This window comes from Pan paniscus, chromosome 13 (genome assembly GCF_029289425.2).
Source record: "Pan paniscus chromosome 13, NHGRI_mPanPan1-v2.0_pri, whole genome shotgun sequence".
Lineage (NCBI taxonomy): Eukaryota > Metazoa > Chordata > Mammalia > Primates > Hominidae > Pan > Pan paniscus.
In genome coordinates this window covers 108,648,831-108,664,412 of record NC_073262.2, presented here as the reverse complement: position 1 = coordinate 108,664,412, position 15,582 = coordinate 108,648,831, and the positions used below count along the sequence as shown (strand labels likewise).

At 40.5% G+C, this 15,582-nt stretch overlaps 2 protein-coding genes across 7 annotated transcripts in view; one reads left to right on the top strand and one right to left on the bottom strand.

Moving 5' to 3' along the window:
* INO80D (INO80 complex subunit D) overlaps positions 1–15,582 on the top strand; it is a 92,306-nt gene that overhangs the window by 35,438 nt on the left and 41,286 nt on the right. For all 6 annotated transcript variants that reach the window (XM_034954924.3, XM_034954920.3, XM_063595243.1 and 3 more), the window contains one exon: positions 3,939–4,047. In XM_034954924.3, the coding sequence (XP_034810815.2) occupies positions 3,939–4,047 (109 nt within the window). The remainder of the gene's footprint in view (positions 1–3,938; positions 4,048–15,582) is intronic.
* On the bottom strand, positions 5,839–12,991 carry LOC100996111 (large ribosomal subunit protein eL27-like). The gene has a single exon (XM_034954925.3). It carries the CDS (start codon positions 10,141–10,143, stop codon positions 9,730–9,732), a length of 414 nt encoding a protein of 137 aa, XP_034810816.1. The 5' UTR covers positions 10,144–12,991; the 3' UTR covers positions 5,839–9,729.

The window sequence follows — 15,582 nt, the reverse complement described above, 5'->3', positions numbered from 1 at the left end:
AAATATTATGTCATCTTAAGGGCTGATTTTTTAATCTTTTTTTTTTTTTTTTTTTCTTTTGAGACGGAGTCCTGCTCTGTCACCCAGGCTGCAGTGCAGTGGCGAGGTCTCGGCTCACTGCAACCTCCGCCTCCCGGGTTCAAGCGATTCTCCTGCCTCAGCCTCCTGAGTAGCTGGGACTACAGGCGCATGCTACCACATCCAGCTAATTTTTTGCATTTTTAGTAGAGACGGGGTTTCAGTATATTGGCCAGGCTGGTCTTGAACTCCTAATCTTGTGATCTGCCCGCCTCGGCTTCCCAAAGTGCTGGGATTACAGGCATGAGCCACTGTGCCCAGCAATTTTTTAGTCATTTTTAAACAGAATGAAAACACACAGAAAAAGTTTTCAGCCTTTTAAATTTTTTTTTTTCTTTTTTTGAGATAGAGTCTCGCTGTGTTGCCCAGGCTGGAGTGCCGTGGTGTGATCTCAGCTCATTGCAACCTCTGCCTCCCAGGTTCAAGTGATTCTCTTGCCTCAGCCTCCTGAGTAGCTAGGATTACAGGTGCATACCACCATGCCTGGCTCATTTTTTGTATTTTTAGTAGAGATGGGGTTTCACCACGTTGGCCAGGCTGGTCTTGAACACCTGACCTCAGGTGATCCACCCGCCTTGGCCTCCCAAAGTGCTGGGATTACAGGCGTGAGCCACCATGCCCGGACGCCCTTTTAAATTTTTTAAAATGCAAACATATTAGAGGCCTAAGATTTCAAAGCAAAAGTTACTTTGGGGAAACCAGAAATAGTAATGCATATACTCTGTAATCTTATGACAGAGTGTAGTCTGTATTCATGTCAGCAAAGAGTATTTAAATAAAAACTCAGTCTTATTATTAGCCTTTATAGTCCTGTCTGGGCTAGTTATGTCAGCTAGTTACATTAAAACTAGTGATAATGAAGCCAAGATCAAAGGTTTGCTTTATTGGACAGTTAGTTTCACAGCAGGAAAAACACTTCCGTCTTAGTTTTTATGACTTAGATCTTGACTTCCTCAGAGAAAGTCAAGACACCTCAGAGGTGTCTTAGGAGAAATTATTCTATTGAAACAAATAAAAGATAACTCATGTTCTGTTTTTCAGTGGTGCCTTAAATGTCACTTTGAAGGACCTTACCTTTCAACACACTGAAGTTGATGTTGTGATCATTTAATTGCTTTTTTACCTTTTCCCCCTACAAATTATTAATTATTTCAGTTGAGAAAGTAACTCATTTTTAAAGGTGACCTGACATTTTAGATAGTCATCTTGGAATTAGATTTGAAGTTTCTTTATGCCAATGGCAATGTGTTATTTAATCTTAAGCATTCATAATTTGCATTTTAATTAACCTTTTCTTAATTTCCCTATTTGGCACATGTAAACTCATTTAAACTATGGAAGCAATCCATGAAGTCCTTTTTAATGTAACTGTCTAATGAGGATACTCTTGATTTTTGAGGTTCTCAAGAAGGAAGACATAAATAAAATACTAGTTATCAAGGTGTCTAGTAAGTTTCATAGAGGTATGGATATATTAAACTTACATAGTCCCACATACTGTTACACTTTAGGCTGTGCAACATCAGTCTTTATCAAGACCTCTTCAAGATATAAAACGTTTTTTTCTTAACTTTTAGAGACAGGGCCTTGCTCTGTCACCAGGCTGAAATGCAGTTACATGATCATGGCTCACTGCAGCCTCAACCTCCTGGGCTCAAGGGTCAGTCGATCCTCCTGCCTCAGTCTCCTGCACCACTCAGCCTGGCTAATTTTTAAGTTTGTTGTAGAGTCGGGGTCTTGGTGTGTTACCCAGGCTGGTCTCTAACTTCTTGCCTAAAGTGATCCCCTTGGCTCAGTGTCCCAAACTGCTGGGATTACAAGCATGAGCTGGTGCACCTGGCCAAGATACAAGACTTTTAAAAGGGTAAAACTTTTATGTCAGGAGCTAAAAATTATTCAGTCATTAAAAATTATAGCATTTGGCTGGGCACAGTGGCTCATGCATGTAATTGCAGCACTTTGGGAGGCTAAGGCAGGTAGATCATTTGAGCTCAGGAGTTCAAGAGCAGCCTGGTCAACATGGCAAAACCCGGTCTCTACAAAAAGTACAAAGATTAGCTGGGCATGGTGGTGCTGTCTGTAGTGCCAGCTACTCTGGAGGCTGAGGTGGGAGGATCACTTGAGCCCGGGAGGTCAAGGCTGTAGTGAGCTGAGATTGCACCACTACACTCCAACCTGGGCAACAGATCGAGACCCTTTAACAAAATATTAATAAATACTGTATCCACTTTTCCTTCTAACCTTGTTTTAGATAATGGAGCACAAAGTCTGACATTTTTTGTTTAAAATAATTGAAAGAGGCTGGGCACGGTGGCTCACACCTGTAATCCCAGCACTTTGGGAGGCCAAGGCGGGTGGATCACGAGGTCAGGAGATCGAGACCATCCTGGCTAGCACGGTGAAACCCCGTCTCTACTAAAAATACAAAAAAAAAAAATTAACCAGGTGCGGTGGCGGGCGCCTGTAGTCCCAGCTACTCGAGAGGCTGAGGCAGGAGAATGGCGTGAACCTAGGAGGTGGAGCTTGCAGTGAGCGGAGATCACGCCACTGCACTCCAGCCTGGGCGACAGAGCGAGACTCCGTCTCAAAAAAAAAAAAAAAAAAAATAATAATAATTGAAAGAAATCCGAAACCTCATTAGTAGTAGAACATTACCATCCTACCCTTCCATCTTCCCATGGAAGGTAAGAGCCAGGGAATGGTTTGGGAGAGGGGGATGGAGTGTTTCTACCTTTGACACTTTATCATAGGGCCCTTCGTTGTTGAAATGTAGAGTGACTCTGCACTTTTTGATGTTTTTTTTGTTTGTTTGTTTTCATAAAACCATTCAGAAGCAGGTATTGACCTTTTTCTTGCCTTAACATATATCGAGCTTCTTTTCTCACCCTCTTGTTTGTATTTTATGTTTTTCTGACATCATTTTAGTGTATTAAGTTTTGATACTTAAATTCTGGCCAGACGTGGTGGCTCACGCCTGTAATCCCAGCACTTTGGGAGGCCGAGGCGGGTGGATCACTTAAGGTCAGGAGATTGAGACCAGCCTGGCCAACATGGCGAAACCCCATCTCTACTAAAAATACAAAAATTAGCTGGGCGTGGTGGTGCTCACCTGTAATACCAGCTACTTGGGAGGCTGAGGCATGAGAATCACTTGAACCTGGAAGGCAGAGGTTGCAGTGAGCCGAGATCATGCCACACTGTGCTCCAGCCTAGGTGACAGAGCAAGACCCTGTCTCAAAAAAAAAGAAAAGAAATTCTACCTCTTTGTGACCTGAAATCTCTCTTTACTTGTGTTGTTTCTACCCCATTAGTGAAGTGTCTGACAAAAGAAGTTCATCTGTGGAATATAGCTTAGCCTTTTTGTTGTAATGTCATTTTAAAAACCCGATTGTGTGGCCAGGCGTGGTGGCTCACGCCTGTAATCCCAACACTTTGGGAGGCCGAGGTGGGTGGATCACGAGGTCAGGCGTTCAAGAGCAGCCTGGCCAATATGGTGAAACCCTGTCTCTACTAAAAATACAAAAATTAGCTGGGTGTGGTGGCTGGCGCCTGTAGTCCTGGCTACTCGGGAGGCCGAGACAGGAGAATCGCTGAACCCGGGAGGCAGAGGTTGCAGTGAGCCAAGATCGTGCCACTGCACTCCAGCCTGGGCGACAGAGTGAGACTCTGTCAAACAAAAACAAAAACAAACCGATTATCTTTGTAAGAATAGAAATGAGATTCATCAGGAGACATTTATTCACACCATGATAGTACTTGCAATAGGTATGTTGGGTTATGTTATTTTGTGTAGCTTTTTAGTTTAAATTTTGAATAAAAGTAAATTTTTTCTAATTTGCAATATCTCCTGTCTAACCCAGGTTTGGACTGGTCTGAAGAGAGCGGAGAGGAACCAGACGACTCAGAGCAGGCCTCGCCCTACCAGGTTGCATGGTCCATCCGGGAAACCCTCAGATATCAAAGACATGCGTAAGTCTTCTGTTCTGTTTTTATTCTTTTTTTTTTTGAGACGGAGTCTCGCTCTGTCACCCAGGCTGGAGTGCAGTGGTGTGATCTCAGCTTACTGCCACCAAGCCTGACTAATTTTTTTTGTATTTTTAGTAGAGATGGGGTTTCACCATGTTGGCCAGGCTGGTTTCGAACTCCTGATCTCAAGTGATCTCTCCGCCTAGGCCTCCCAAAGTGCTAGGATTATAGGCATGAGCTACCACGCCCGGCCCTAGTTTCCTTCTTGAATGACCACTGTAGCAGATTGATATTTCCCACTATATATGCTGATACTTTTATGTTATTAGATCTAGTTTTATTGTAAAATAAACGTAAAAAAAGACTTCACTCCAAAAAATTGGTGGTAAAATAGATTCCACTTGGGAGTAAATGTACTATATTGTTTGTAAATGTACTATATTGTTTGAGCAAAGCTACTCTTAAATTTTCTTGGTAAATTTGCTTCTGTACCTTTCCCATTCATCATTAAAGGAATTAATTATAATAGAACCTAGAATTGAAAAGAACGTTAGAGATTAATTGATCCAATTTCCTCATTTTACAGAAGAGGAAAGCAAGGCCCACATAGGTTGAGGAACTTGCACGTGGTCCCTTGGGGGGCTACGTTGAGTCCCACTATCTTGCCTCTCTGTATCTTCCTTGGCTGTACATCTCCACAGTAGTAGAAATAGTGCTTTTTTACTTCACCTCTATCTTCTGCAACATTGATCCATTCTTTATTTCTACTGTGCTACAATTTTTTTTTTTTTTAGGATAGATCTCCTGAGGGGTTTTCTTTGTACCTTCCTTATTGGAAAGCTGTCGGGGTATACTGACAGCTCTCTTCAGTATTTTTCCCCATGTTATGTCTTCGGAAAAGAAGTGTTTGTCTAAGATCTGTAGAAGTTGAATGCACATCCTCTTCAATGATAGTAAGAAAACGAATTTTTTTAGGAGACTCCTTTTAGCATTCTACAGATTCACTTGGTACAGTTTGACAATAGCAAGATAGATCCTTGTCTGTGGGGCCAAAAGATGACTCACTTACTCAGCTAACCATTTATTTAAAATGTTGTGGTTTGAATAGATATTCAGCAATGTAGAGGGAGATCAGCTATCTGTGATGGTTTTTGAATTTATAGGATTAAAAATGTGATTTGTTAGTATACCTAGAGGTGATTAGGCTTAGGGAACTGATTCACTAGAGACTAATCTGTACACTAAAATGCCAGCTTATAATGAGAAATACAATCATCAAATAGTACAAATGGTCACTAAACAAAACTACACAGGAAGCAAATTATCATCAGAAGCTTATTTGGACATGGAATTAGAGCAAGTAGGGTTAGTTGGATTTTATTAGTGGTCACTGTCTTAAATTATAATAGCAAGATGTATCTATTCCACTCTTTGGATTTATCTCCCACCCAGTTGTTCCTCACTTACCCCCTAGATAGTATTGGAGAATGTTATACCTTTTTTTCTTACACTGAGGTTCCATTTTATATGTCATTCAAGACTGTTTCCTTACCTTACCATTAGCAGGTTCTTTCAGATACAGCACAATAGAGTCAATTGAGCGTAAGCTTTTTAGTTATAGATACCATCAGTCATACTTCCTAATGGTAATTCGTATCAGCTTAATTTGACTTGTGATATTTTGGGTTAATTTTACACATCCAGCCAAAACCTGGTACATGGGAAATTATTAATAAATGGTAGTTATCATTCTTAATTTAATTCTTAAGGTAACCTTGACATCAGTATAGGGAGTATATGCTATTGATTAGGAACAATGTATATTCTATTCTGCCTTCTATTCTTGCAGAGTTATCAAAATACTTCTTTTGTTGTTTCAGATTTGTGGCCATCCTCATTTTTCTTTATCTCTGTAGCATGTTACTTTCTTGGCCACTTTCATAACTTGCTTCCTCTTTGATTACTACGATACTCTGCTCTCCTGGTTCTTTTCCTTTACTGTTTTCCTCCTTTTTTTTTTTTTTTTTTTTAACAGGTATTTATCCTTACTTCTTGCCCAGCTGCTGTTTTCATCTTTTCCCCTTCATTCTTTTCCTTCACTCAGTCATTCATTTTTCATTCATTTGTTCATTTACTTATTCAGCACTTTCTTGTTGGGCTATTATGCTCCAGTCATGGAGCACTCTATATTTTTAATGTTGGGCAAACATGTTGGTTTACCCACCCATCTATTCCTGTAACTCCACATTTGTATCTGCCACTCTGCCCTCTAAGAGGAATCTCTGTCCTGTATTTTAATTAATTAATTAATTAATTCTTTGAGACGAGAGTCTTGCTGTTGCCCACAGTAGAGTGCAGTGGCATGATCACAGCTCACTGCAGTCTTGAACTCCCAGGCTCAAACAATCCTCCTGCCACAGCCTCCCGAGTAGCTGGAACTACAGGTGTGCACCACCACATTTGGCTAATTTTTAAGTTTTCTGTAGAGATGGGGTCCTGTTATGTTTACCCAGGCTGGTCTGGAACTCCTGGTCTCAAGGGATCTTCCTGCCTTAGCCTCCCAAAGTGTCAGGATTATAGGCATGAGCCACCATGCCTGACCTGTCCTGTATTTTAAACTTCCATCTTTATTCCAATTTCTTGTTGCAGCTACCTGTCATTTGTTGTACCTTGCTGTGTTTCAGTGTAGTAGAAAATGGAGAGCTGTAGAAAATTGGCCCTACCTTGGCCAGGCACAGTGGCTCACGCCTGTAATCCCAGCACTTTGGGAGGCGGAGGCAGGCGGATCACAAGGTCAGGAGATTGAGACCATCCTGGCTAACACGGTGAAACCCCGTCTCTACTAAAAATAGAAAAAATTAGCTGGGCCTGGTGGCGGGTGCCTGTAGTCCCAGCTACTTGGGAGGCTGAGGCAGGAGAATGGTGTGAACCCGGGAGGCGGAGCTTGCAGTGAGCCGAGATTGTGCCACTGCACTCCAGCCTGGATGACAGAGCGAGACTCCATCTCAAAAAAAAAAAAAAAAAAAAAAAAGGAAAAGAAAAGAAATGAAAATTGGCCCTACCTGGCTGAGCACGGTAGTTCACGCCTGTAATCCCAGCACTTTGGGAGGCCGAAGTGGGCGGATCATGAGGTCAGGAGTTCGAGACCAGCCTTACCAACATGGTGAAACCCCATCTCTACTAAAAACACAAAAATTAATCGGGTGTGGTGGTGCACACCTGTAATCCCAGCTACTCAGGAGGCTGAGGCAGAAGAATTGCTTGAACGTGGGAGGCAGAGGTTGCAGTGAGCCGAGATTGTGCCACTGCACCCTAGCCTGGGTAACAGAGTGAGAGTCTGTCTCAAAAAAGAAAAGGAAAGAAAAGAAAATTGGCCCTACCTAGGCTGTTCATTATATCTTCAAGAGGGTGTTGCCATGCCAAATGCCTCAATAAGTTCATTGAGTTTTTAAAAGAAAACTGACAGTTGTCTGGCCACCAAATTTGTGCCTAAAGAATCTTTTTGTGAATTTTTTGGTAATGCAGGATTGTGCCATAAGGAATTTGTTTGTTTGTTTTGAGTCAGGGTCTTACCCTATCACCCAGGCGGGAGTGCAGTGGTGAGATCATAGTTCACTGCAGCCTTGACTTCCTGGGCTCAAGTGATCCTCCTGCCTCAGCCTCCTGAGTAGCTGGGACAACAGGTGCAGGCCACCATTTTAAATTTTTGTAGAGATAGGCTCTTACTATGTTGCCAATGCTGGTCTCAAACTCCTTGCTTCAAGGAGTCCTCCTGCGTTGACCTTCCGAAGTATTGGGATTACAGGCGTGAGCTGCTGTACCCAGCCCTAAAGGCTTTTTTTTTTTTTTTTGAGACAAAGTCTCGCTCTGTCGTACAAGCTGGAGTGCAATGGCACGATTTTGGCTCACTGCAGCCTCCGCCCCCCGAGTTCAAGTGATTCTCTAGCCTCAGCCTCCCGAGTAGCAGGATTACAGGCGCCAGCCACCACGCCTGGCTAATTTTTCTATTTTTAGTAGAGACAGGGTTTCACCATGTTGGCCAGGCTGGTCTCAAACTCCTGACCTCAGGTGATCCACCTGCCTCCGCCTCCCAAAGTGCTAGGATTACAGGCGTGAGCCACCTTTTAATATTGCTTTTGGTTTCTTTGATTCTCTTTATTGTTTTTAATTTCATTGCTTTGTGTTCTAATTCCCATTATTTCCTTCTGCTTGTTTTGAATGCAATTTGCTTGTCTTTTTGTAGTTTTTAAGGTGACAGCTTAAGTCAGTTGACTGAGATCTTTATTGTTTTCTAATATTGACTCTTCATGTTATACACTTCCCTCTAAACACTGGTTGTAGCTGTGTCCCACAAATTTTAATACATTTTCATTTTTATTCAGTTAAAAATACTTTTTTTTGAGACAAGGTTTCACTCTGTCATCCAGGCTGGAGTGCAGTGACATGATTACGGCTCAACTGCAGCCTTGACCTCCTGGCTTAAGAGATCCACCCATGTCAGCTTCCTGAGTGACTGAGATCATAGGCGTGTGCTACCACACCTGGCTAATTTTAATTTTTTTATTTTCTTGTAAAGATGGGGTCCCAAACTCCTGGGCTCAAGTGATCCTCCCACCTTGGCCTCCCAAAGTGCTATGATTACAGACATGAGCCACCATGCCCAGCCCCAAAATACTTTGTAATATCTCTTTTGATTTCTTGTTTGATCTATGGGCTATTTAGAAATGATACTTAGTTTTTGAGTATTTTGGGGTTTCCCAGATACTGATTTCTAGTTTAATTCTGTGATCACAAACCACATTTGAATATAGTATTCTATAAATGTAAATTAGGTCAAGTTGGTTAATAGTGTTGTTCATGTCTTCTACATCTGTGGTGATGTTTGTCAACTTGTTCTATCAATTACTGAGAAAAGGATCTTGAAATATCTCTTTGTAAATTTGATTATTTCTCCTTTTGGATCTGTCATTGTTTATTTCCCACACTTTGTATTTCTGTTATTAGATGCATAATTGTTTAAGATTGTTTTGATGAAGTGGCCTTTTATTATTATAAAATGGTCCTCTATATCCCAGTAACAGTGTTTGCTTTGAGATCTTTCCTTATGTGGCATTAACATAGCCACTCCATCGTTCTTTTGATTAGTGAAAGCTTGGTATCTTTTTCAGTCCTTTTGCTTCTAACCTATTTGCATCTTTATATTTAAAGTGAGTTTCTTACTGGCAATGTATTACTGGGTCTTGCTTTTCTATCTCTTCTGACAATCTCTGCTTTTTATTTGGAGTATTTAGACAACTTAAATTTAATATGATTATTGATATTATTGGGTTTAAATTTACTGTCTTTTGTATTTGTCTCACCTATTCTTTGTTCTTTTCTCCCTGTTTTATTATGGTTGTATTTTATCTCTTTTCATAGCTTATTAGCTGTACTCATATGCTTTGTTTTTGTAGTAGCTGTTGTAGGGTTTATATCATACATCTTTAATTACCACAGTCTACCTTCAAGTGTTAAACCACTTCACGCATAAGAACGTATAACAGTGTCCTTTCATTCCTACTCATTTCATTTATCTACTCTGACAGTGTCTGCTTTTTATTTGGAGTGTTTAGACCATTTGAATTTAATGTTATTATTTATATTACTGCATTTATTTATTTAATTTTTAAGATGGAAACAAAACGTCTAAAACTGTAGCTTCTGGAAGAACTGCTTGTTCTTGCCCATTTTGTATCTCTCTTTGAGCTTGACCTTGGCCTCCCGTTGGGCCTTGTGTTTAAGAGCAGGATCTCTGAAGACATCCTTGTGGATGACAGTTTTGTGTAAGAGGATATCCACAGAGTGCGCTGTAGGCATAAGATGATTGTAGTTATAAACCTTCACAAAAGACTCGATCTTTGACCTCCTGGTAATCTTCTTTTTGCCCATGGCAGCTGTCACTTTGCGGGGATAGCGATCAATTCCAACCACGAGAGCTTGGATGTAGGGGCAGTCTGAGGTGCCATCATTAATGTTCTTTACGATGACAGCTTTGTGTTCAGCCAGAATACTGCTGGCCAGGACCAGCACCACTTTCCCAGGTTTCATGCACTTGCCCATTTTGACAGCAACCACCGAGGGCTACAACAAAAAGGAAGGAAGGCTATTATTGCATTTACATCTAACATGTTAGTTATTCTTTAAATGTTTTAGTATAATTCACTAGTGAAGCCATCTGGTCTTGGGCTTTTTTTTTTTTTGAGACAGAGTTGCACTCTGTCACCCAGGCTGGAGTGCAGTGGTGAGATTTAGGCTCACTAAACCTCCTGAGTTCAAGCAATTCTCCTGTGTCAGTTTCCTGAGTAGCTGGGATTACAGGCATGCACCACTACGCCTGGCTAATTTTTGTATTTTTAGTAGAAATGAGGTTTTACCATGTTGGCCAGGCTGGTCTTCAACTCCTGACCTCAAGTAATCTGCCTACCTTGGCCTCCCAAAGTGCTGGGATTACAGGTGTGAGTCACCGCGCCTGGGCCTGGGCCTGGGCTTTTTTTTGTGGGAAGTTTTGTGATTACTCTTGTCGTATGTTTATTCATGTTTTTTCTTGAGTTAGATTCAGAAGCTTGTGCCTCTCTAGGAACTTGTCCATTTTTTATCTAAGTTTTTGGCATACAGTTTTTAAAAATAACATTCCATTATAATATTTTTTCTTTCTTTCTTTCTTTTTTTTTTTTTTTTTTTTTTTGGAGACAGAGTCTCACTCTGTTGCCCAGGCTGGAGTGTAGTGGTGCAATCTCGGCTCACTGCAACCTCCACCTCCTGGGTTCAAGTGATTCTTCTGCCTCAGCCTCCCGAGTAGCTGGGATTACAGGCATGCGCCACCACGCCCAGCTAATTTTGTATTTTTAGTAGAGAGGGGCTTTCTACATGTTGGTCAGGCTGGTCTCGAACTCCCAACCTCAGGTGATCCCCCACCTCAGCCTCCCAAAGTGCTGCAATTATAGGCGTGAGCCACTGCACCCAGCAAATAATTTTTTATTTGTAAGAGTTTATTTATTAAATAAAATTCTGGGACCATGCCACTAAGCCCAGAACCAAGAGCCTAAGCTATAGCAGGAACATCGTTTATATGTTTCTTTTTTGTTTTGTTTTTGAGATGGAGTTTCGTTTCGCTTTTGTTGCCCAGGCTGGAGTACAATGGCGCAATCTCGGCTCACCGCAATGTCTGCCTCCTGGGTTCAAGTGATTCTCTTGCCTCAGCCTCCCGAGTAGGTGGGATTACAGGCATGCGCCACCACGCCTGGCTAATTTCGTATTTTTAGTAGAGACGGGGTTTTTCCATGTTGGTCAGGATGGTCTTGAACTCCCGACCTCAGGTGATCTGCCCGCCTTGGCCTCCCAAAGTGCTGGGATTACTGGGGTGTGGTACCGCCCCCAGCCCCTTTATACCTTTCTTACACAACTTTTATATTCTATATGTCGTAAGTCCCACCTTCGGGGTCCTTGTAAGTATGAGTCTATCATTTAATGTGTTTTTTCTTTTTGTCACACAAAGTGGCTTACCTACTCATTTGCATGGTAATCTTTGGTTTTATAGGTTCTGGACTTACCCTGGAAACTCAAATTTAGCTACATTATCTTGTTGGGATGATACTTTATATCAGCAAGTACTCTGAAATCAGCCTACCTCCTCTCTTTTTTTCTCTGCTTCCAACTTAGCTTCAGTTTTGAGTTCATTTGTTTGTTTGTTTTCTGAGACAGGGTCTCACTCTGTCACCCAGGCTGGAGTGACCTTCCAGGCTCAAGCCATCCTGCAACCTCAGCCTCCCGAGTAGCTGGGATTACAGGAGTGTACCAGCACGCCTGGCTATATTTTTGCATTTTGTTGTAGAGATGGGTTTCACCATGTTGCCCAGGCCACTTTCGAACTCCTGGGTTTAAGCTATCCTCCCACCTGGGTCTCCCAAAGTGTTAGGATTACAAGCGTGAGCCACTGTGCCTGGCCCAAGTTTTTTCTATTTATTGTTTATTTACTTTTTGATGAGCAGTTAGGGGAAGAGATCTCCTCTACTTCCTATTGGGACCAACAATGCATTCATATATTTTACCTAGTATATTGTTGCTTTAGAATGGCAACAAGTTCTGTTAGAGTATCTAAACTACCATATGCTGTTAAGTGTTTCTTTTAAAAGTTTTATCAGGTACCTCTTTTTACCCTCAAGGTCAAAGAACACAATTTATTCATCTTTATACCACAAATATTCTAATACACAGATCAAAATAGAATAAAACAGATGACTAGTAATTTTATTTCCATATTATTTGTACACATTTATGGGGTACACATGCAGTTTTGTTATGCATAGGTTGTGTAGTGATCAAGTCAGGGCTTTTAGGGTACCAATCACATGAATGACATACATTGTGCCTATTAACCAATTTCTCATTATCCTCCGCTCTTCCACCCCCTCACCCTTCTGAGTCTTCATCGTCTATCACTCCATTCTCTACGTCTATGTGAACATGTTTTTTAGTACCCACTTATGAGTGAGAACATGTGATACTTGTCTTTCTGTGCCTGGCTTGTTTCACTTATAATAAGCCCCTAATTCTATACATGTTGCTGCAAAAGACATGATTTTATTCTTTTTTTATTTTGGCTAAATAGCATTCCATTATGTATACAGACAACACATTTTCTTTATCCATTTGTCCACTGATGGACACTTAGGTTGATTCCATTCTTTGTTATTCTGAATAGTGCTGTTATCAACATATGAGTGCCGGTATCATTTTGATACATTGACTTACTTTCCTTTAAGTAGATACCTGGTAATGGGATTGCTGGGTTGAATGGAAGTTCTATAGTTCTATTTTTACTTCTTTGAGAAATCTTTATACTGTTTTCCATAGAGGCTGTACTAATTACATTCCCACCAATAGTGTCTTTTTAATGATAGCCATTCTAACTGGGTTTACTTGTTATCTTTTTGTGAATGACTCCCAAATCTTTTACTCATGTCTAATGATTCTTTTGAGTTTGAACTGCTTGTTGGATATTTCTCATCATGTATTTGGTCAATACCTTAAATTCAGCATTTCTAAACTCATTATTTTTCAAAACTAAACTCATTATTTTTCTTAATATGTATGCCTCTTTCTGATTCTCCTGTTTTTATTAGCGGTATTACCATTTTGCTGTTTGGTTGTCTTAATAAAGTAAATTAAAATGAATTTCCCTTGGAGAAGTTCATGGCATGCCTTGAGATTATGGACAAGCCTGGAATCTTAGAATATCAAGTGTAGAATTTGCTGCTCTGTATTTGGGTTATTAATAGCATTTTAGTAATTACAATATCTGTATTTATATTGTTACTTCACAGGTATCATTTCTTTCCTTTTTTGTAAACAACCTTGGGAGGTAGGCCAGGTGTATCTCTCATTTCACAGATATGGAAAGAAAGAAGGAAGGAAACAAACACATACTGAGAATGCACTAGGTGCCAGGTTTTGTCACTGCTAAATGAAGGGAAACTGGCCTTTCTCTTCTCAATTCTCTACTCTTCATCAGCAACCAGGTTTGAAATATTAATGTCATTGATCTTAGAAGTGGGAAGCATCCTGAAGATGTTCTAAATTATGTCCTTGCAAGGGATGGTCTGTGGACCTGTGTCAGTCTGCAAACTGCTTGTTACTGGTCTGTGATAAAATAAGTATGGAAATTATGAATAAGCTTTAGAAAATCGTATAATCATGTAACGTGCCTCAGCATCCAAGTGCGTCTTTCCACACTTAACTTGAGAAGCACTGATTTAGTTCTTCCATTCTGCAGTAATAGCATCTTTTTTATTTTTTCAGTTTTCCATAGGTTATTGGGGTACAGGTGGTATTTGGTTACATGAGTAAGCTCTTCAGTGGTGATTTGTGAGATCAGTATTCACTGCACCCTATATGTAGTCTTTTATCCCTTGCTCCCCTTCCACCCTTCCCCCCAAGTCCCCAAAGTCCAGTGTATCTTGCTTATGCCTTTGGGTCCTCATAGCTTAGCTCCCACATATCAGTGAGAACATAGGATGTTTGGTTTTCCATTTCTGAGTTACTTCACTTAGAATAATAGTCTCCAATCTCATCCAGGTCACTGCAAATGCCATTAATTCATTCCTTTTTATGGCTGAGTAGTATTCCATCATATACCACAGTTTCTTTATCCACTCGTTGACTGATGGGCATTTGGGTTGGTTCCATGATTTTGCAGTTGCGAATTGTGCTACTATAAATGTGTGTGCAAGTATCTTTTTTCCATAATGACTTCTTTTCCTCTGGGTGGGTACCCGGTAGTGGGATTGCTGGGTCAAATGGTAATTCTACTTTTAGTTCTTTAAGGAATCTCCACACTGTTTTCCACAGTGGCTGTACTAGTTTACATTCCCACCAGCAGTGTAGAAGTGTTCCCTGATCACCACATCCATGCCAACATCTACTGATTTTTGATTTTTTGATTATGGCCATTCTTGCAGGAGTAAGATGGTATTGCATTGTGGTTTTGATTTGCATTTCCCTGCAAATCAAATTTGCAATTAGTGATGTTGAGCATTTTTTCATATGTTTGTTGCCCATTTGTTTATCTTCTTTTGGGAATTGTCTATTCATGTCCATAGCCCACTTTTTATTGGGATTGTTTGTTTTCTTCTTACTGATTTGTCTGGGTTCGTTGTGGATTCTGGATATTAGTCGTTTGTCAGATGAATAGATTGTGAAGAGTTTCTCCCACTCTGTGGGTTGTCTGTTTACTCTGCTGACTGTTCCTTTTGCTGTGCAAAAGCTCTTTAGTTTAATTACGTCCCAGCTATTTATCTTTGTTTTTACTGCATTTGCTTTTGGGTTCTTGGTCATGAACTCCTTGCCTAAGCCAATGTCTAGGAAGGTTTTTCCAATATTAGAATTTTTATAGTTTCAGGTGTTAGATTTAAGTCCTTAATTGATCTTGAGTTGATTTTTGTATAAGGTGAGAGGATCCAGTTTCATTCTCCTACATGTGGCTAGCCAATTATCCCAGCACCATTTGTTGAAAGGGTGTTCTTTTTCCACTTTGTTTTTGTTTGCTTTGTCAAAGATTAGTTGGATGTAAGTATTTGAGTTTATTTCTGGGTTCTCTATTCTGTCCCGTTGGTCTATGTGCCCATTTTTATACCAATACCATGCTTTTTTGGTGACTGTGGCCTTATAGTATAGTTTGAAATCAGGTAGTGTGTTGCCTCCAGATTTGTTCTTTTTGCTTAGTCTTGTGTTGGCTATGTGGGCTGCTTTTTGGTTCCTTATGAATTTTAGAATTGTTTTTTCTAATTTTGTGAAGAATGAGGTGGTATTTTGATGGGGATTATGTTGAACTTGTAGATTACTTTTGGCAGTATGGTCATTTTCACAATATTGATTCTACCCGTCCATGAGCATGGGATGTGTTTCCATTTGTTCGTGTCATCCATGATTTCTTTCAGCAGTGTTTTGTAGTTTTCCTTGTAGAGGTCTTTCGCCTCCTTTGTTAGGTATATTCCTAAGTAT